This window comes from Delphinus delphis, chromosome 18 (genome assembly GCF_949987515.2).
Source record: "Delphinus delphis chromosome 18, mDelDel1.2, whole genome shotgun sequence".
NCBI classification, from domain to species: Eukaryota; Metazoa; Chordata; class Mammalia; order Artiodactyla; family Delphinidae; genus Delphinus; species Delphinus delphis.
The window spans coordinates 77537286-77558671 of NC_082700.1; the positions used below are offsets into that span (position 1 = coordinate 77537286).

Here is a 21386-nt window from a genome sequence, read left to right on the forward strand (position 1 = left end):
CAGCTGGATGGAAGGGACGTGATGGCAGAGTTCTGCCGACTGTAGGGACACCCTTCCTGAGGGGTTCCAGGCTTTAGTGCTGTAGCTGGCTCACCGGTAGCTATATACCTAGTGGTTCGATGTGATCGTTGAGACGTGGCTTATTAAATGTGGGAAATAATTTAGTATTTAACCCATTTTAGTGTTTGTTCACATCCTTAAGTATCTGTTTACTTCGCAACAAGTAGATTTACACTTGCCTGGTAGGCGTTCAGCGCTCTGGTTTTCTGCATAATTTCTAGGGGTTGTTTTATTCGTATCTTGCTTTTTTCTTTCTGCCATGGCTTCCTTCCCACTCTCAGATAGTGACCACCAACACACACATGGTAAGAAATCTGTGGGTGCGTCCTTTGTGTTTCTGGAGTGCGTTATAAATAAAATATTTCTTGAAAATATTTTCCAACGTGACTCCCTTTGTGTGCTTGTCGGTAGAAATGCTGTTAGTTGCTGCCCCACGTCTGTAGGACTGGGGTCGTCCCAGAAACCTGTGCGTCCACTTGGGTCCCTGTTGCTGAGGTTACTCCCTGTATTTCCATGTTGGGGACCACCAGCGGGGTCAGTGGTGTTTCTAAGTGGACTTGATCTGTTTGGACCTCCCTTGACCTAAGTAAGTAGGAAGACACACGAGCATGTGAGGCTGGAGGGGATGCTGCTTTGACCGTGGCCGACCTCCAGCCCCGCCTGGAGAATACGAGAGGCCCGGGGCCCGGCGCCCTGCTTCTGACCTGATGCCCCAGGGTCCACGTAAAGAAGGGGAGCTTGTGAACAGAGGTTTACTGCACGTCCTGTCTGATGGGACACCTCTCTGCCCGTTTGTCCCTCCGCGTGGCTGGCCTGAAGTTCAGAGTCTTGCTGTGTGTTTGCCCATCGGTTTGTCTGTTTCTTTTTTCTTGTGACTGCAAGGTACTGTCATCTCTCATTATAACTGAAACCAATTTTTCCTAAATTGATCTTGAGGATTTTTCAAAGTCTTTTTGCACTTTTCTAAAATCTTCCCATTTTTCAAGGATTTACACTTTGTCTTAGTTGTGGTAGAATAGCTCCCGGGTGCCACGAGGCCGTCATGTACCGGTGGTTGAGTCGAGCTGTCTTAGCGTTTGCTCTGATGCATCTTTAGTGAGAGTCCCTTGCGGGCCCAGTTTTAAGTGAGCACCTCACGTGTACCTTAAAGAGCTCAGACTTTGTGTCCCGGCATCCGTGGTCCCAGGATCCAGGCAGTGAGTCGCTTCTGCAGGCGTCACCTTCGCTCACCAGTCGCTCCTTCAGTCGGACAGTTTCACGGTGTTAGAGCCGAGCAAATGGAAGTTGACAGATGAGTACTGTACGAGGTCAGGGAATTAGAGCTCAGACCTAGGGTAGTGTTTTAGACCACGCAGCTGCTGCATTGCTTGACGCTCACATCACGTGGTGACATGGTTGGCCCTGCTCTGCAGGCCCACAAGAGGGCGGGTGTGAGCAGGGAGGGGACATGCACCCTGGACACAGGTGCTGGTCGCCCGAGGGGCCCCGGATGCAGGCCTGGGGGGCCTTCCCGGCACGAGGCTGGGCCGCATCTCCTCCTGCCGCTGCTGTGGTCAGAGCTGCAGGCCCGGGTGCCTTGAGGCCCTTCCCGTGAGCCAAGGGCTTCTGCCGTTTCCTGTTTCTCTGCTACTCGCTCCTGAGGGCGCCCTGAGCCACCATGGAACCCGGATCCCAGCGTCTAGAAGGGGTCTTTCCCGTACCATCCCTCCCCCACCTGCCACCTCTGTGCCTTTGCTCAACTGTTATGGGACAAAAGCGTTGGTTAGAATCTGGAACGATGACAGGAAGGGAGAGCGAGGTAGAAAGAACGCCTGTTGGCTGGGGCCCTGTGCTCACGGGCCAGGAGCTCTGAGGCCCCCGTGGGAACAGAGTCAGCACAGGCCACGCACATCCTGTCGCGTGAAAAGCTCCTGAGATGCACGGTGATGTCAGGAAGCAGCGTGCGCGACAGTCGTACCAAGCGAGGTGCTGGACCTGGGCGTTTGTCCACAGCTGTGCCTTGGGTCACTGGCGCCCGGGGGACGATAAACAACCTGCAGACGTAGAGGCGTGAGAGCAAGGCCAGCGCTAAGCGGAGGGACACCTGCGGGGACCCAGGGTAGACCTTTATCACCAGGAGGACAGGATCCCCAGGGCCACGCGTGGCGAGCGCGCTCCGTCGATGGTCTGACTCTAGACCCCTGCGGTACCTCGGGGCCTCCGCACAGAGCCTTCTCGCTCTGGATCACTGAGTCTTAAATTCTTGTTTTTTTGTCAGGTAAGGGGGTTGCGTCCCTTACAAAACCAAAAATGATATCGTAGGCTGGTTCTGTAGCAATTCAGACAAAGCAGCAAACAGAGCTGTAAGTCCAGGGCGGCCTCAGGGGGCTGCTGACGTCCTTGGTCTTGGGCAGCAGGTGGTTCGGTGAGGATAGCGGTCATCTCTGTCCTCTTCCAAGGAGGACGGACGTGTCTTCTTGGTGGGACATTTTAGCTGCCCTGTTCTAGTGATGGTCGGGAGGTGACCCCTAAATCATTCTGTAGGCGTGTTCGTGGATCCGTTGAGAACAGCTGAATCATTGATAACTTTCGAAAAAGAGAAATTCACTTGTGGAGCGTTTTCTGCACAGACATCAAGAGCTGTATTATTTCTCAAGTGAGAATATAAGACAATGATTATTTTATTGTTGAACTGCGGGATATTCCTAGGTGCACGCTTGAAAGTTTGGGGCGCGTTGTAATAGAAGCCAGTAAACATCTAGAGCGCGGGAACGTGAGCTGTCCTCAGCGGGCTGAGGACAAGAACACCAGCGCTCAGCAGAGGTTCCCAGTCAGCACGTGAAGCGAATGTAGTAGATGTGGCCGCGATCTTGAGAAAACATAAGACATGTTTGTCGTGGGATATTTTTACACACAAAAATTAAACTGCTCTAGGCTTTAGAGCTTCTGTGAGCAGTAAGATTTCCTACAAGATAGTCCTGAGGAAGAGGAGAGAGGGCGGAGTGGGAGAAGGAATTAAACTTGGACCTGGTTGCGGGGGAGGTGGGAGACCTCCTACTGAATCCTCTCCTCTGAGCGAGGCCCAGAAGTTCACGACGTTCTCCGCGGAGACGCGTGTTGCTTTAGGAAATCAGCCCCGGGGCTTCCTGGGGGCTGGGGAACTGATATCACTCGGGAGAAAGGCCGTCCCTCAGGACACCCCTTTGAGAAAGGGGATTGGAGCCCCAGTGAATCACCCCCAAAGTCCATAGAAATGATGGGTAACGAATTCAATAATGCGTTGACTATCAGCTCGACCTGAGGGCTCCCTTAACTAAGGAGCCCCAGAGGCGCTTACGGAGGTGTTACTGTGATCACCTCCCAGTGAGCTGCGATAGCTGGCGGAGGGCACAGGTGAATGTGGCCAGGTGTGCAGCCTTGCCCAGGTTCCAACCCAAAGGCCTGAATCTGATTCAAGGCACTTGTGCTTTACTGCTGTTCGCCTGTAAACAGCACACCCTGTGTTTTGCTGGGCTGGGCGTGGATCCCAGATCCACCAGAATCTACCGGATCCTAGGAATCTCGGCAGCGCCTTGGGAAGCACCGTCCTACCCCTCTCGGGAAGAGATGAGAAGCCATTTGAGTGATTGAAATGTTGTCCCCGATTGCGATGCTGCTGGAGCTGCCCTGTCACTCTGCCACTGGTGCTCCACAGCCACATTTGCTGCTGCCTAACAGTTTTGTAAAGGATCTCTGAATCCCTCCCAGGCAGGGGCGGCAAACACAAAGGCTGTGAGGGCTTCTGCCCGTGCAGCTGAGCTGATGGTGCCCGCGGGGTTCAGAGCCGCCCCCTCCCTGCACCTTCACCTCTTGCTTTTGGCTAAAAACGGTAACTTCCAATGAAAAGGAAGCGGGCGCTGCGTCCTCCTGCACCTGCTGGCCACTGCCGAGCTGCAGCCCACCTCAGAGGGAAAATTTCCTGCCCCCGACATTAAGCATTGAAGAGAGAGCCCTGTCTTTGAGGGTTTCCCAGCCTGGGCGCTGTTGCCGGTGAGGCCAGGAGTTCTTGGTTGTAGGGCTGCCCCGGTGCAGTTAGCAGACCCCTGGCCTCTGCCTCCTGGATGCCAGTAGCCCCCTCCCCCGAAATGTCCCCAGACACTGCAGGTGTCCCCCACCTCAGGGACAGAATCACCTCCAGGGACGGCCACCGTGGCTGTGGATCTGAGCCCAGTTTTGATCACACTGATGAAGCGACGAATGAAGTGATGAGGGTCCTTAAGTCTGTTCCCTGCAGAAGTCCTGGCGCTTTGGTTTTTCTCCTAGAATTCTGCAAGTAGGTTCTTGCCTCGGTAAACACCTCGCAAGGCCTGCAGCCCACATGCTCGCCTGAAGTGAGTCGCGTGTAGGGATGTTCCTTTGGTTGAAAACTAACCACACGGGAAAGCAGTTTTTATTCCGGCTGGTAATGCTTTGTTTTCTCTTAAAGAAGAACTAGGAGCGTTTTCTGAGGCCCAGCTCGCAGAATCCGACAAACCAGAAATGGGTCGGCTCTTAGGCGGTGTAGAAATCTCAAAGAAAATAACTCTTGTAAAGTAACAACAAGAGGCTGGTTTGTCCCCGGGAGGAAGACTCTGAAGTGGCTGGTGTTGCCTTTTGCTTGTGTCTGTGTCTGTGGGTGAGAAACGTGTTGTCCCCTGGTTGGACGTGTGTGCTCCCCGCTGGCCGAGCCCACATCCCGCCGGGGCCTCGTCCGGGGGCTGCTGCGTGTCCGAGGTCCTGGCCGCGGACCTGCGCCGGGCCCTTGTGCAGCTCTGTCGTGTCTCCCCTCCTCCGTTTCCATGGCTCCCACGGGGCCGCATCCTGGTGATGCCGCCCGCAGGGGACAAGGCTGTCGCTCTCACCGCTCCCAGGACGATGGCAGCCGTGGTTTGCCTTCCGAGCCGAAAGGTGTTTGAGCTGAAAAGAGACTAGACACGCGCTCTACCGAGCGTGGGCTGGGCCGCCGGGTAAAGGTCTCGTCCGCATGAAACACGAGCGGGGAGAGCGGGGTCGGCCCCTGCGGACCGTGACTATAGCGAGCGGGGAGAGCGGGGTCGGCCCCTGCGGACCGTGACTATAGCGAACGGGGGGAGCGGGGTCTGCCCCCTGCGGACCGTGACTCTAACGAGCGGGGGGAGCGGGGTCGGCCCCTGCGGACCGTGACTCTAACGAGCGGGAGAGCGGGGTCGGCCCCTGCGGACCGTGACTCTAACGAGCGGGAGAGCGGGGTCGGCCCCTGCGGACCGTGACTCTAGCTCGCAGACGTGTCCTGTCGTCCGCGTGAAACACGAGCGGGGAGGGCGGGGTCGGCCCCTGCGGAACGTGACTCTAGCGAGCGGGGGGAGCGGCGTCAGCCCCTGCGGACCGTGACTCTAACGAGCGGGGGGAGCGGGGTCGGCCCCTGCGGACCGTGACTCTAGCTCGCAGGCGTGTCCTGCTCTGGTTTGTAAGCAGGGCCGCCGTTTGTGGGAGCAGCGAGAGGGCAACACCGGGGGTGGCTGTGCAGGAAGGACGGGGCGCCCAGCGGGAACCACCACCCGCCCCAGCGATGCTGCGGGATCCGGGGCCTAGCGAGCCAGGCTCGGCCGGCCTCCCTCTCACGTTTTGGCGACATCGCAGGGTCTCCGTGTGTCTGGGGCTGGAAGTGTCAGGCGGGGCCGTGGGAGGTGCTCTCTGCCCCTCGTGCGAAGTGCGAAGGAGGAGAATCCGTATTAGTGGGAGACGACGTGGACTCTTGTCTCCACAGGTATTTGGGAACTGGACCTTCGGGACGCTGGTTTTCACGGTGATGGTGTTTACGGTCACCCTGAAGGTACATCCCCTGACCTGACGTGCTTCCTCCGGGCACAGTCAGCCCTCCTAGTGAGTCGTGACCCTGACCCTAACCCTGCCGGGGTCTTCTCCCCGCCACCAACTCGGCCCCGGCCCCAAGGGGCAAAGGTCAGAATTGCACAGAAGGTGGTGGAGGGAAGGAGCCTATTCTGTGGGAAGGGATGGATATTAGACTTCTTTTAAATGGCCATCTGCCCCACCCCTAGTAGAAGCAAAATCCGTCTTAATTGGAACAAATTAACGTACCGTGGAAAATTTAGCTCTTTTTCGAGTCAGGTTGGATTCTTCCTGGAATCTCATTATGAAGGTCCCAAATCCTACCAGCCCGAGTCTTGGAAACCCCAGAGCAGCGTCCCGGGGGGAGCTATGGCCAGCGCCTCGAGCCGCCGCCCGCGTCGCCCTGTGGGAGCATCTCCCTGGGATCCGGGCAGGCTTACTGGCGACGTTGAGACTCGGAGGCCGTAGGGAACCCTTTCTCTCCATTGGAACCTAAAGTGTGTTTTTCCCAAACAGGTTGATGTAGGCATTTGAGCTAAAATTAAGGCTGTTTCCGTTCTCTTCCCGCTTCCTTCCCCAGCTGTCAGGGCTCCCAGGGCCATGCCCAGGTAACACCACCATCAATCACCTTTTCCCTCTTTCAGCTGGCGCTGGACACACACTACTGGACTTGGATAAACCACTTTGTGATCTGGGGGTCACTGCTGTTCTACGTCGTCTTTTCCCTCCTCTGGGGAGGAATTATCTGGTATGGAGTTGATAATTCTAGAATCATCATTATGTTACTGGCCCCGCGGTGTCTTTCCTCGAGGGCTGACTGTGTGCAGGAGGGGCATGGCGCCAGGGCCGGGGGGGGGGGGCCCGCAGGGGACGAGGCGGGTGTGGTCCCTGCTCCTTTCCGCCAGGTTCTCAGTGGGGGAGACACGCTGCCTCATACATGTGACAGGAGGAGCAGACCGGACGCTACAGCAAGGGGCCTAGTTCAGATCAAAGGCTGGGGAAGGCGGAAACCTGGGAGGGAAGCACTGTCAGCACCGTGGTGGGTGCGCCCGGGGAGCTGGCCTGGGCCGAGGCAGTCGGACCCCAGCCAGGGCCCTTCCTAAGGAAGGGAGCCCCACGTGCAAACACCTTGGGGCGGGGCCTGGCAGGGGAAGGAAGGTCCAGCCTGCCTCCATCGGGGACTTTAAGCAGAGGAGCGTCAGAGTCCGACTGCACTCTTAGGAAGGTCACCGTGGCTGCTGTGTTGGAAGTGAACTTGGGAGTGGAACACAGACAAGGCAGCGGGTCTAGAGACCGTTGCAGTACAGTGGTCAGTCCTGACGGGGGCAGCAAGTGGCTGCCTTTGCCAGCGCTGTTCCGTCCGCCCAGACGTCCGTTCTCACTAGCCTGCCTGGGGAGCGCCTGTTCATCTTTCGAAACCCGGCGGCCCGTCAACCTCATCCACTCTTCCCTCGAGTCACCTCCCAGGCGGGCATTTCCACCTGGTCCCCCGAGCAGCTGTTCCTTCCCCTGTCACAGCGCATGCTGGATTTACCTGTAATTCTCCCGTTTACGTTTCCACCTCCCCCATAAGATGGAGAATTTCCTGAGCAGGGCTGGGACTGGGGGGAGGCGAGTGAGGCCCGGGACCACAGCCTGGCCGAACGGGAGGCCAGAAGCAGTGTCCCCTCCACCTGGCGTCCCCAGTGCTGACCTCGGCTCCCGGGAGGGGCAGGCGGCCCCCGAAATGGGGGAGAGGCTTCCCGGTCCATCAGGTCCCCACGTGGAGGTTGCTGAGCTGACATCCACCCAATGACCCGCTCTGTCGCTGACCCCCCAGTGGCCAGATCCATGCATTGCACATTCTTGGAGACCAGGAAATCCAGGAAGACCAGACCAGCTTTTGGTGGGTTTCCAGCAGCCCTGCCCCAGGCCACAGATCCCTGCGGTTCTAGCGAGCTCTCCAGAGCGGCTGTGCAAATGGGAGCCTCGCCTGAGAACTCCCAGGCCGGCTCCTGGGCCTTGGGGCTTCGGAGCCAAGAAGCGGTTGTGTTTAGCATCATCACTGCCCCTTTCCAGAGGCTTTTGTGAGTCACCTGGCAGGAGAGTCATTTCATTCTCTGTATTTTTATGGAAATTAAAAAAATATATTATGGCATAATTTTTTTTTTTTTTTTTTTTTTTTGTGGTACGCGGGCCTCTCACTGCTGTGGCCCCTCCCCTTGCGGAGCACAGGCTCCGGACGCGCAGGCCCAGTGGCCACGGCTCACGGGCCCAGCCACTCCGCAGCACATGGGATCTTCCCGGACCGGGGCACGAACCCGTGTCCCCTGCATCGGCAGGCGGACTCTCAACCACTGTGCCACCAGGGAAGCCCCTATGGCATAAATTTTTAAGTATTTAATCGTTCTGCTGACGCGTGCAGATATGATTCTAAGGTACAAAAAATATGACCTACTTCATCTTTTAAAATCTTTCCCGCTGTTCTGAAACTGAACTTCGGGGACTTGTTTTCCCCGTTGGGATGACTTCATAGAATTCCTCTCCTTTTCCCGTGGGTTAACACGCAGCGTTACAGGGAGAGGTCACAGCCCGGTGTTTCTGGGGTTAGTCCCCGCAGGCAGGCTAGGTGGCTTGTCCAGTGACTGTCGTGACAAAAGTGAAAACTTCCAGAACACATGGGCTCTTCGTGCAAGTAGAGAAAACAGACCAGGATGTCGGTGTTTCTCCTGCCATCGTGTTACGTTTCTCCTTTCCCTCGACGCTGCAGGCCGTTCCTCAGTTATCAAAGGATGTACTACGTGTTCATACGCATGCTGTCCAGCGGCCCCGCCTGGCTGGCCATCGTCCTGCTCGTCGCCGTCAGCCTCCTTCCCGACGTCCTCAAGAAAGTGCTGTGCAGGCAGCTGTGGCCCAGCGCCACCGAGAGAGTCCAGGTACCGCCCCGGGCGCCGTGGGGCAGCCCTTAGAAAGGGGAGCGGGAAAGGTTTGGGTTTGGAAATGCGGTCAGTCCGCCGTTACTAACGAGTTCCATGATGACACGTGGGTTTACGCCTGAACCTAGAAGACCAGTGGTTAGACTTGAGCGGCTAGTCCCTGAACTAAGAAAAAGATTAAGAGAAAAAGATGAAGCCAATACAAAAGGCAAATTGTTTTTTGTACATTTTTAAAAGTTTTTTCAACTAATCATCACCTTGAAGGTAAAATGGCATTACTTTTAGGGATGGTGGATTTGGCTCAAACTTTAGCATTTATTTTGGAAAATTCTGGTTATGAGTGGTTAGGGCTGTTGTTTTCCACCCTCCCAAATGGAAGCCAACAAGCTGAATTCCGGATCCAGGAAAGATGAGAGATATGAAGTATGCCGGGACTGGCATCAGACACAAGTGGTACCCAGAGCTTCCCAAGAGTGCTCTGGCCCTCCCCGGGGTTCCTGGGGAGGGGTGTCCCCCGTCCCCTTACCCCTGTGACCCCCCGCTACCCTCTCACCCCTGTGACTTGCCCTTGGAGGTGCAGGCCTCAGGAGGAGGAGGAAGGATGCTAGTGAGAGGGCAGAGGCCACAGCAGGGCCCGTTGCTGCAGGACGCTTGTCTCACCTGTAGCAAGATGCTTGTGCAGGTGAAGGGGGCGGGGCATGCAGGTGGGGAGGGACTGGAGGGAGGGTGACAACAGGAGAGGGTGAGTGGCACGTCCTGGGGCTGAGTCACTGGGAAGCTCAGGGGCCCCGTGGTCTCAGTCCCAAGTGCTGTTGGCCGGCTTTGGGGTGGAAAGCAGGTGGACTTGCCCCCACAAGTCCCCGCTCCCCTCCCAGCAGGTGACGGGTCGGGGGCAAAGCCTTCAGGTTCCTGGTGCTGGTTTAAAATGCTGAGCGCAGTGCCCCAGCCCTGGGGATTCTGCTGGGTTTGCAAAGTCGGTGCCCAGACGAACGCAGGAGGGGTTAGTGCAGGTCCATGTCTGACAACTTCATTACGAGTTGCACAGTCGTCCGGGGCTGTTCCCGGGTGGGACACAGGCGGGAGTGCGAGGGGAGGAATCCCGCCCGCCTGGGCTGGGCTGGGCCGCGGGGCCGGTGTGGCCTGGTTTCCAGTGGCTGCAGGGACGTCCGGAGGCTGCCGCTCGTCTCACCGGACTCACCGCCTTTTCTTGTCTCTTCCCTTCTTCGTTCCTTTCGTCTTCCGGCCTCTTTGCCCAAATAACCACCTTGTTTATCGATGTGCATGGCCTCCTGACCTCTGACCTCTGGCCTCTGGGACCGGCAGACTAGGAACCAGTGCCTTTCTGTCGAGCAGCCCACCGTCTTTATGCTTTCTCAGACTTCCAGCAGTCTGACTTTCTAACGGAACAAGGTGACGCTTTTCTGTCTTTTTGCATGCTTGGGACTCAGTCGCAGGACCGCACAGGGTTGACGGTTAAGCTCGGAGCCGCGCTCGCAGGCCCGCCCCAGGCAGCACCGGGCCGCTGGCGTCGGGAACGCAGGGTGCCGGGCTCCTGCCGTCCACGCCACTGACCGGTGCCTGCACGCGTGCCTGGGGAGCGTCAGAGCCCGCTCTGCAGGCGGGACTGAGGGCCTCCGGAGAGACCAGACTCAGGCCTTGGCACTGGGCTGCAGAGAAAGCCAGGACAGACGTGTCTGGGGTCAACATTTTTACCAAAAAACTTTTTTAAAAAGTCTGATCATTTTTAGAAAAAGGCGCTGACCTTGCCTTAAAGGGCCGTAGCGCCTCTCTCTCGGGCACATAGAGCCATTCACACGGCGTTCTGTGGCCGCCGCCCAGGGTCGAAGGCGTTTCTTCCGGAGGCAAGGCTTCGGGGACACGGCGTATCTGTTTTCAGTCGTTTGTGTGCCTGGTGCCTCGTTTCTGTGTGCTCCGAGCCAGGCACACTCTGAAGGTCTGTGTTTGGTGTTACTGCTTCACTGAGGCAGCCTGCTTAATGGGAAAATGCCTAAAGCAAAAAAAAACAAGAAGGCTTTTTCCTCTTTAATAACTGTTCGTATGCCACACAGGTTTAGCACTGCTTTTTAACTAGCAGGATGGTACATTTTTTAAGTTCAAGTAATTATTGGCGATCGAAATTTTTTTAATCTGATGCCCTCAGAATTTGTTAGAATAAGTTACATCATTTCATCTTGCTGTTCACACGCTTGAAAACATTCAGGATGAAATTCTTAGGAACATTTTAATAAGTCACAGGAGGTGCTTATGAGATTGGTTGAATCATGCCAACTCCAGGCTAAAACTAAATTCCTCTGACTGTTGATGGGGTTCATTTAGAGTTGATTTGCAGACGCCACACTCTGGCCGCTGGGAGAAGGGCCCTGAGCTCTGTGTGTCCGTAGCCGCGGCCGTGACCCCAGGGTGCCTGGAGCCTGCACTCCGGGCACACAGGGTCAACGTGTTGTTGCTGGAGAACCGTCCAATTTCTGCAAAACTTGGGAGGAACAAACACTTGACTAGCCGTTTCGTGGGACGTGCTGCGTGGGAGATGGATGGCTTTTTCTTTCCACCTGTCCTATTAAAGCGAAAACCATGGCAGGCACCGTGTGTGTACACACATAGGTCAGTTACATATACGTGTGCATTTCTGGTTTCTACATCCATTTGCACATACAGTCGTGTGCGTTTCCGCCCCTGCGAAGAGCAGCCCCCCCAGCGCTTGTCTGCTTCACCCCCTCCTCGCTGGAGAACGTTCTGCAGCTCGCGCTTGTGATCCTTCAACTCCTACAATTCTCTTCTTCCTTGTTACTGAGAGACTCATACAGTTTGACTAGAAAATCTCAGTGTTCAGATGCCCGGCCCCGCTGACCTGTGGCCCTGTGACTCCTTGCACCTCCCACATTCTGGTCTCAGTCCGGGACTCCTCTGTTTGACCAGAGACGGGGCCGAGGGACGGGGTCGGGCAGGCACACAGAGAGTGACAGGCAGGTGGACAGAGGACAGAGGGACAGGCACACAGAGAGGGACAGAGGGACAGGCAGGCACACAGAGCGGGCTAGAGGGACAGGCACAGAGCTCCTCCCTTGGGGCCGGGTGCCCGCTTGGGGAGCCCAGCCGTGCCGGGGTGGTCTCGGGGAGCGGGCAAGGCCGTTAGCCAACGCCCCAGTCTGGGCAGCAGCCTCCCCGGTGGCCCGGCCTCCCCTCCGCGGGCTCAGTGTCTGTCCTCGCCTTGCAGAGGAGCTCGAGCCGCCGAGCCCCGGCCGACGCTGCGCCGAGCCCTGACCGGCCTCTCCTGATGGACCCCGAGCCGCGGCCGCGGCGCGAGTAGCTGGTGGATAGGTAACGGCCGCCCGCGGGCAGCCCGGTGTGCTGTGCTCTTGCTGTGCGCGGTTTTCCTCCAAAGTTTTGCGTGCTGTGCTGTGTCTGTTAGGTTCGTGGTCACAGAGAAAGGCCTTTACACACGTGGGTTCCATCCCAGGTAAGTGGCCTGCCCAAGAGGCCGGCCGCGTGGGCTGCGTGCCGTGCACACACACGCACACGCCTGCACACCTGTGCAGCGCACACGCCGGGTGGACATCGCCCCACACGTGTCCGGTGTTCGGCGTCCAGAGCACAGTTCATTCATTCTCATCCGTGGTGGTGGGAATGGCTTCACCTGAAAGGTCCATCAGGAAAGACCACCTTTCGAAGTAAAAAAGGGGGTCTGGAGTGAGCGGCCCGAGCCTTGGCCGGGGCAGGTGTCCAGCAGCACCTTCAGTGTCCAGAGCAGGCGTCTCCCGCCCGGCTGCCCCTCCCCTCCCTGCCCGTTCGATCCGAACACACGCGTGGGCCGGGGAGGGGAGGTGCCTCTGGGGGCGCTGGGTAGGGCGAGGTCAGCATCCCCATTAGAGGAACCGCAGGCAGTCCGGGCCCAGGGAGGGGCTTCGTGTTTTCACGCGTCTTCTGCGGGACGGTGGGCCCGAGAAGGGGACGCGATCGCAGCCGGGATGGTCCACGTGCCTCCTCCGTGTCTGGTCCAGCTGTGTTCAGGGGAGCCCAGGCCGGGGCAGCGAGGGCGGTGGCCACGTCGGGGCGTCGGGTCAGACGACGGGTGCTCGATGGGATTCTCGCGGGGGTCCCGGCACTGACTCTGTCCTTTCTGTTCCCGACAGACCGCGTGCTTGGTGTCACGACCACCTCTCGGGAGTCACCCCCTTGCCTCTCTGTAGACCCCAGCCCTGGGCAGCGCCCTGGGAGGGCGGGGGCGCCAGGCCCCCTCCAGCTCAGCCTCTCCCACTCCCCGCGTCCCCACCCGGCTACAGACCCCGCTCCTGTGGCCCGAGGGGAGACCGGATGCACGGATCACGGGTCCAGCCTCTAAGAGCCGCACGGTGAAGGGGGCAGGACAGGCGTCTCCGGGCGGCGACCAGGCAGGACGCACGCGAGCCCTCGGTGCACTCTGTGGGAGCAGGATCTGGGGGGATCGCGGCCCCCCGCCCCCCGGGTGAGGCCGCACCTCGACCTCCTGGGAAGCGCAGCTGAGCCTTGCAGGCGGGGTCGGGTCTGGCCCCTCCTCCCGGGCCCCAAAACCTCTGCTTTCGGAGCCAGCCCAGGGACACCTCAGGACCGGCACCCCTCCCTCCCTCCCGTCCGTCCGCTGCTGGCACCGGGACCTGCGGTAGTGAGGCTGACCGCGGCCGTGTCTGGTCCCACGTCCCTTCCTCCGCGGTGCTGGGGCCTGTGTGCTTCGGCACCGCCTCCTGCCTCCCCCCAGCTGCCTACGCGAAGAGGGGAACCTATCCAGTAAAGCTTCCGGCACAGGTTCCGGGCAGTTCATCTTCCCGCTCCCGAGGATGCGGCTCACCGGGGCGCCCTTGCTGTGAAATGCCCGTTTCGGGGGTTGAGGGGAAGGGTGGGGTCTGGGTGCCGGAGGCCGGCCTCTGATGTGGTGCTTAGGCCCCCATTAAGAGTGGTCGGTCTCCCGGCGGTGTTGGCCCCCAGATCTGTGTCAGGCCCACAGGTCTGACAGGGTGGCCTGGGCGACCTGAAAAGCAATATCGCAGCCCTCGCCGCCACCGCGCTGCCTCTGACCTGACCCTGCTCTGCCGGGGGTCCTATCCGTGTCTCCTTGTGGGGGTGAACCGTCAGAAGGCAGCTGTGCTGTAAACTCCCTGTGACTTTCCTGTACCAGTATCTTATTTCTGGAAATAACCCGTTCGACATAGCCTTAATAGTCCGTAAAGAAGACATTTCAGTTTGAGATTCAGAGGGTAAAACCAATGGCTTTTTAGGAAAGGGTCACCCAAAAGCTAAACATTGCCCCTGCTGGATGCATGGGTGGGATTTAGGGATGTCGGTTGGGGAGTGAACACCGAGTCTACTTCCAAGATGCTCGACGTTAGGGGTTTCGGGAAGTTCAGATTTCAGTTTGATTGTATAATGTTCACCTATAAACTATTTGTTTAAACGAGGGGATGAGTTAACAGCAAGAACAAGCGTACACAGGTAGTCGGGGTGAAGCAGGTGAAGTATAAACATACCAAAGACTAGGATGATGGACGTGGGGCCTCCAGTGAGACGGGGATGGGAGGGCGTGTCCGTCTGAGGGTCCTCCAGCCTCCGCCCCGCCCCCGTCACTCACACTCCACGTCCAGTGTGTGGTCCACACGAGACCCTGCAAACAATGGTGTGTGCATTTTTACAGTCGTTTTTAAGAACCTAAAATGGGTATAAATGTAATACACGTGGGGGACAGATTCTCTGTACGTTTAGTTAACAAATTGTTTGTAATGTATTTTTTTAGAAATCTTAAAATTCCCTTTGCACTGAAGTATTTTCGTAGCTGTTTTGTTTGTTAATGTATCATATCTAATTTTTAAAGTATGTTTTTAAACCTTTTATTTTTTACGTTGATGGCATTTTGGCCACTTTATATTTGAATTCTGATGAACATTTTGGCTGAATGTCTCAATATCTGACGAATGTGAATTTTCAGATTTGGTTTTCTTCTCTACACCTGTTTATTTTTGGTGTTTCTGGCGGTAGTCAGTAGCTAAAAGGCATATTTAGAGTATGATAATTTGCTATGCTCTTTCTTCACAGTTCATTGCCATTTCATCTGCTTTTTATTTGGTTTTTAATTTCTATCCTTCAGCCTTAAAATAGCTTCTTGACGGTTCTGTGTCCTCTTTTTGCCTGTATTGAGATGGTTACCATTTACCTCGGATAAGTCAAGTCTCCTTATGAAAGTTACTGACCTTTCCATGCTCCAAAAAGTCTTCTTAAAATTGTTTGGGGAATTATTAAGTGACTGTGCCTGATAATTTGAAATAGGCGAGGGGCATGAGATCAAAAGTAAAGTCAAAGGAGGGACAGAAGAGCCCACTGAAGTGACATTTCGGACGAGACAGTGAGATTCCCACCTGACAGTGGGCAGCACGTACTTGCCTTACACTAACCTTAAAGCAAGTAACTTAGTTTTGAAAATCTTACAGCTGCACGTGCATCACTTATTAACATTTCCCCCGCTGGTCCAGATGTCTGGTTCCTGACCCACACGCCATCCCCCAAAGCAAGCTGTCTGTAGGCCGTGTTGCTCCGGCCACCTCCGTGGTCCTGCTTTCAGCTCCCGGCCACCCGAGGCCGCACACATCCCACGTCCTAAGGGGACCCTGCGGGGGCCTCTGAGCCCCACCCTCAGGACAGGTGGCTGCCAGCAGCCCTCGGACCCTCCCAGCTGCAGCGTCCCCGTGTCCGGAGCTGGGAGTAAAGACCCTCTCTTGGCAACTCCTGTTAGAACCCAAATCAGCCCATTCCTGTGCCCTTGATTCCATGGGGTGAACGCAGACCAAATGACCCGTGCCCCCCTCCCCCGGGGGGGGGGGCCGTGGCCCCGTGAGACCCACTGGTGGCAGTGCCGGGCCACGGCAGGAGCCCAGGAGCGCCGCCTTCTGCAGTAGCAGGTTTATAGAAGCATAGTTCGGCCTGGTGAGACTTTGCAGCTTTAACTAGAGAACTGCCTCGCACATGCTGTGTAACTATTCCTAAGTTCATGGGCGTCAACCAGAAGTTCAGGGCAAAACCTAAGGGAAGTTTCCGGCCTCTTTCTTTAAAACCACTGAGTTCATCTGTTTTGCACTGTTAATGACGTAATACAACCACTTCTGCTTTATCTTAAAATTAATGGTATTTATTTGACAACTCAGTGTAACAGCTTGCTATGCACTTTCTTTTGGAAGTTTCCCATTTGTAACTTTAAAAACAGGAAAAATGTCAGCAGGCAAACGCATTCTTTTTTCTTTTTTTTTTTTCAGTTAGAGGGCAGGTGAATGGGGCTGGGAATCATTCTGATTCGTCTATAAACAAAGCTTTAATGAAGCTGTGTCAGAGTATTATTAAAGTGTGATTCTACTTTTGCAGAAAAAAATCTAAAGATCAGTTTATATAGCTTTATTTTTTACCTTATCGAAATATACAGAATTTTAATATGCGTATATTGTCTCTGACTTAAAGTTATAATGTGTGTCTGCATTGCTGTTAAAATGTCCGTTCGTTATGTAATGTAATAAAAGAGAATCTTCAAAAATGTATTTAACACGAATGTTATCTCTAGGTGTCATCGTAAATACTGGAATTTATTTTTAAATTATTGAATATAGTAGGTGCGTTTAAGATAATAAATCAGCCTCCAAACAGTAATGTTTAATTGATAATTATTTATTAACCTGCTTTGAAAAATTAAATTGTGAATTAAACCGAATCTTAAATTTCTGCAGAATTTATTTTGTATGCTACTGTTTTTAACTTTTATTTCTGTAGATAAAGTGTATCTTCATAATACGAATTATGATTGGACTTTTCTGCAGATTATCTAAGCCGGAGACCTGAATCTGCTTGCAATAAAGAAGAAGAAAGGTCTGGATTAGTTTCTTTACAAATTAAAAAGATCATAGAAGTTGGTCTTAACTTTCTGCTAAGAGGAGCTGCCGGGTAAACACTCTCAAAGGGAGTGTCTCTGTTTGGGATGAAGTGGACGGCACTGTGGCAGCTGGTGCCCTGGGAACGTGTGGGACCGGGTGCCTCACCGAGGCCGAGGGGCGCAGAACAGGAAGCTCAGTGTGGGATTTCCTAGCGCTGGGATCCTGCCCATCCCCCTCCAGCTGCTCCCTGACCCTCCGCCTGAGACCCCTCTCCATCTGGATTCCTCCCCTTTCCCTCCAGGCTCTCCTCCCCACTCTTGTCCAGGCCCCGGGTCCCACAGGCTCGTGGGCAGTCGGACAGAGGGCGGGTTCTGTGCGCCCAGCACCGCCATGCTCGGGTTCCTGGCCCCCCAGCCCTGGCCTCCCCAGCCCCTGGCCGCTGCTCCCACCAGCACCAAGCTCCCTGTCTCCTCTGAAAGCTTCAACCTCAGAAAACTCCACACATCCTCGCACCAGGTCTCATTCCTGGGATTAGGGGACCAGGGTGGAGCCAGGTCGAGGGTCCTGAGAAAGGGCCTCCCTGGGCTGGGGCAGGACTGCCCCTTCAGGGCCGACTGGCTCCCTGGGAGGGACCGGCTCAGGCCTCTGGCTTCACCGGGCACAGTTCTAAACTGGGGGCTTTTTTCCCGGCTCCCAAACACCATGGAACAAGCACACAGCCGGGGCGAGTAACTCACCCTGAGTGGGTGACCTTGGCTGTCAGACCAAACGCCAGCAGCCAACACAGCCACAGACGCGACAGGAAGCAGATGCTGCAGGTGAGTCGGAGTCCCGGGGCTGCTGGTTGCTGTGGTCCGGTGTCCACACCTGCCTCAGGTGACCCAAACGTGTGACCACGCTAACCTCGGCAGCTGGGAGGAGCGAGCGAGGGCACCCTCGCCTGAGGCTCTGCGGTGTGAACAGCCAGCCTGCGCGCCTGTGTTCCCGTGAACACAGCCCTTTATTCTACTGGGTCGCATCCCAGCTTGATCAACACCCATGTTATTAAGCATCCTCTTTCATGGAAAAATCTTAGAAACACATAATTTCTCAATTCCTTTCTTGCACTAAGGGGATACCACTAAAACTGTATCATCCTATTAACTTCCCCACAGAAAATGCTCACCCCTTTGTACATTTTTATTATTCAGGCCGTTCGAATAATTCAGGAGCATTTAATTAGCCATCTTCTAATTCCTCATTGAGGTGCATCAGTCCTAATCGAGCCTGACGGAGGCCCAGCAGAAATCGAGAGATGCAGCATCTTTAATCGGATGAAGAATTTCTTACTCAAGACATCAAACCCCACAGCTAGTGGACAGGTGTCACGTCTAAAGGTGATCTTGAGTCAGCGCTTGACACCCAGAGAAATTTACCCTTAATGCCCCACACAGCACATTCTTCAAGGCCCCCGTGTCTTCGTTACATCGTGTTGTGTGCTCCACTGACCCATCTGCAAGGCATGAGAACTCATAACACCCCAGAAACCATGAGAAGGGCTGTGCCTTGTACCTGAGGGGCCTATGACAGACCCTGTCCCAATTTATTTGTTAAAACTTTAATGAGAAATATGGATTACTAGCTGTATTACTTATTAAGAGTATGTATTATCCTTTAAAATTAGTTATACAGGGACTTCCCTAGTGGCTCAGTTGTTAAGAATCCGCCTGCCAATGCAGGGGACACGGGTTCGAGCCCTGGTCCGGGAAGATCCCACATACCGCGGAGCCACTAAGCCCGTGCGCCACAACTACTGAGCCTGCGCACCGCAACGAAGAGTAGCCCCCGCTCGCCGCAACTAGAGAAAGACCGCACGCAGCAACGAAGACCCAATGCAGCCGAAAGTAAATAAATGAATTTCAAAGAATAGTTACACAACATCATAATTTGAAAAAGTTCACTCATCAGTGCTCTTATTCACTTGGTTTTTACAAGATCCAAAGAGAGAGAGGGGGTTGTAAAATAATCAAATTTCCTCTGAGACTCAGTTTCAGTACCTTTAGAATTTTAAAAAGACCTACTGTAAAGTCTCAAAATATAAGCCAAGTATCAAAATAAACATGTGCTTTAATTAGCTAAGACTTTGTCTTGTTTATGAATGACTACAGTTCCCAAATCCTTAGAAACTAGTTGAGCAGAAAATATATGTGTTGTTAGGGACATGAAGGCTAAAACACAGACCAGTGACGCTGAATGTGTGAGACCTGAAGACTGGCTATTGCTGCTGCACTTGTAGGTCGTCTTACAATAGTTAAGAGGAGGTCATTCCATGGGGACAGCACAGTGTGAAAGAATCACCGGGCAGCACAGTAAAGCCACTTGGAAGAAAATGTGTCTCCCGTTCCCTGGGGCTGTGGTGGCCCACGGCTCAAACACAGGAACTGACTGTCCCTCAGTCCCCAAAGCAGAAGTCTGAGATCAGGCTGGCTCCCTCGGGGCTGGGAGGGAGGGTCTGCCCCTGGGGCTCCTGGAGACCCTGTCCCTGCCTCCATCAGGCAGGCGTTCCCCTGTACCTGTCTGTATCCCAACGTCCCATCTTTATAAGGATGTCCGTCACATTGGGTTAGGGGCCCACGCTGATGACCTTATTTTACATTAGTTGTGTCTGTAAAGACCTTATTTCCAAATAAGGTCACATTCTAAAGTGCCAGGGGTTAGGATCTCAACATACCTTTCTGGGGAGACACAATTCAACCCATCAGTCTGTTTGGGGGATCCGTGGCAGGGCACTCGGGGCGACCATGGAGGCTGTACCCTTGGGATGCGCGTGGGGAGGGAGCAGCGGGGGGGGGGGGGGTTGAGGGCAGAGCTCAGCTGCCTCCCCTCACCCGGGGCTGCTAACTCACTGCGGCCTCCACGTCGTCCACCTTGGGGTGCAAGCCCGTGACCACCGTGGGCCCAGCGGGTCCTGGGGGTCCTGCCCACACCGCGCCGGTGTTCACAGCCCGACTGATTCGTCCCACGGGAGCCGCCCAGAGCAGCAGCCAGCACGGGGCCTGGGGCCTGCCCGCCCCGCCGGGCCGCAGCAGAGCCGGGGCCCCGGGCCTGAGGCGCCTCAGCTCAGGAGGAGCGGGGGGGAGGGAGGGTCGGGGCCAGGATGCTGTCGACTGGGGGCCCGCTGGTCCTCCCCGCGGTTGGGGCCCCGACGCCCTAGCGATGGGGTAGGCAGCCCCCCAGCCCCCAGAGGGATGGCCCCTCAGGGCTCCTCGGGACTGCAGAGGACCGGGTCCCATACCTGGCCTCCCGCGTGTCCCAGGGGACCCCAGGCTTCCGGAGAGCGGGGCGGTTCTCCCCGCTCGGGTGTTATTACCGCCTTTAACACAAACTTCTCTGTGGGAGCAACGCTTTCCACAAAGGATTTAATCTCAAGCGGCAAAGTTCCAAACTCCCCGAGCGGCCATCAGCAGTGACCGAGCGGGGACGCCGTCCCAGGACGGCCCTCACACCTGCCGGGCGCCCGCACGCCCGAGCTGCGCAGGGTCCAGGCCGCGAGCCCCGCCTCCGGGGAGCCCACGGGGCTGCCTGCCCGGAGGCCCTGCTCTGGCTCACCCTGGGGGCCGACACCGCGGGAGCGGAGGCTCCTCAGGCGAGCTGTTCCTTAAGCTCAGCTCCTCGGGGGCTCTTCCTAGAACTCCATTTGTGATGCTAATTTCCTTGTGCTTCCCCGGGGCCTCGGGGCCTGGAAAGCCGGGAGAGTCGGCACAAAGGGCTCACTAGGCCCCAAAGGCCGCCGCCAGCAGGGCGCCCGCCGGGCTTTTGTTCTGGGGCTTCGCTCCCCCTGAGTTACGGCGACTTTAATGAGCCCTGACTACTTCTAAGAGCACAGGGGTCTTGGGGCGTTGTCCTCCGTGTCCTGTGTCCTCCCCATGTCACTCACCACATCCCGAGGCAGAAAGCCTTCACGGGGAAGGAAAGGGGCCCCGGGCTCACTGGCCTGTTTCCGGGTGCGGGCGACTGAGAAGGGGACCCAGGACCCTTCGTGGGACGCCCGCCTTGGGGCAGCTGGGCTTCAGGTCGGAGTCCGTGCTGCCCGGCCGTGGGATCTGAGCCTGCAGATACCCTGACCGGGGTCGAGCGGGTCAGCGACTGCTTCCCCTCGTTTCCGCACCAGCGGTGCTGTCTGTTCGCACGTCTCTGTAGAGAACCCCTCCCGGGCGTGCTCGCCGCCAGGCTGCCTCTCTTTGGACTTTCACGCCTCCGGTAAGTGATACTCAAACAGCCTCTGGGAGGGCATCCCCGTGACCCAAGCCCTCGGTGTGTCATGGGAAAGAGGGACGTGGTCTTAGTTCAGGACCCCACGCTGGCACACCTGACTGGTCTCCAGGCCCTTTGAGAAGAGGCACCTGTTTCCAACCCTGGCAGGTTCTTAGGGGCGTTTCCAGTGGACCCCTCCACCCCACTTCTGTGGAGGAAACCATCCAGGTGGGGGAGTTCCCTGCCTTTACCGTCCTGTCCCCTCAGGCCACCCTCCTTCTGCAGCGGCCGCCGCTGCGCCCGTGAAGGAGCTGGTGTCCTGTTCACCCAGGAGCCCTGCCCTCCCCCGCACCCATCCCGTAGGGGGAGAGCCTGCCCGCCCAGCCCGGCGCCCCAGCCTCCGCCTGGGCTCCGGGACGCCGGGGAAGTGCACGCGGACTTGCAAGGCGATGCT

At 56.3% G+C, this 21386-nt stretch overlaps 1 protein-coding gene across 1 annotated transcript in view; it reads left to right on the forward strand.

Annotated features, from left to right (window-relative positions):
* ATP11A (ATPase phospholipid transporting 11A) overlaps positions 1 to 18779 on the forward strand; it is a 120764-nt gene extending 101985 nt beyond the window's left edge. The window contains exons 26-31 of the mRNA XM_059995865.2: positions 5804 to 5869; positions 6531 to 6634; positions 8636 to 8801; positions 12037 to 12140; positions 12953 to 17517; positions 17890 to 18779. Of these exons, the coding sequence (XP_059851848.1) occupies positions 5804 to 5869; positions 6531 to 6634; positions 8636 to 8801; positions 12037 to 12129 (429 nt within the window). The 3' untranslated portion in view covers positions 12130 to 12140; positions 12953 to 17517; positions 17890 to 18779. The remainder of the gene's footprint in view (positions 1 to 5803; positions 5870 to 6530; positions 6635 to 8635; positions 8802 to 12036; positions 12141 to 12952; positions 17518 to 17889) is intronic.
* The last annotated feature ends 2607 nt before the right edge of the window (positions 18780 to 21386 follow it).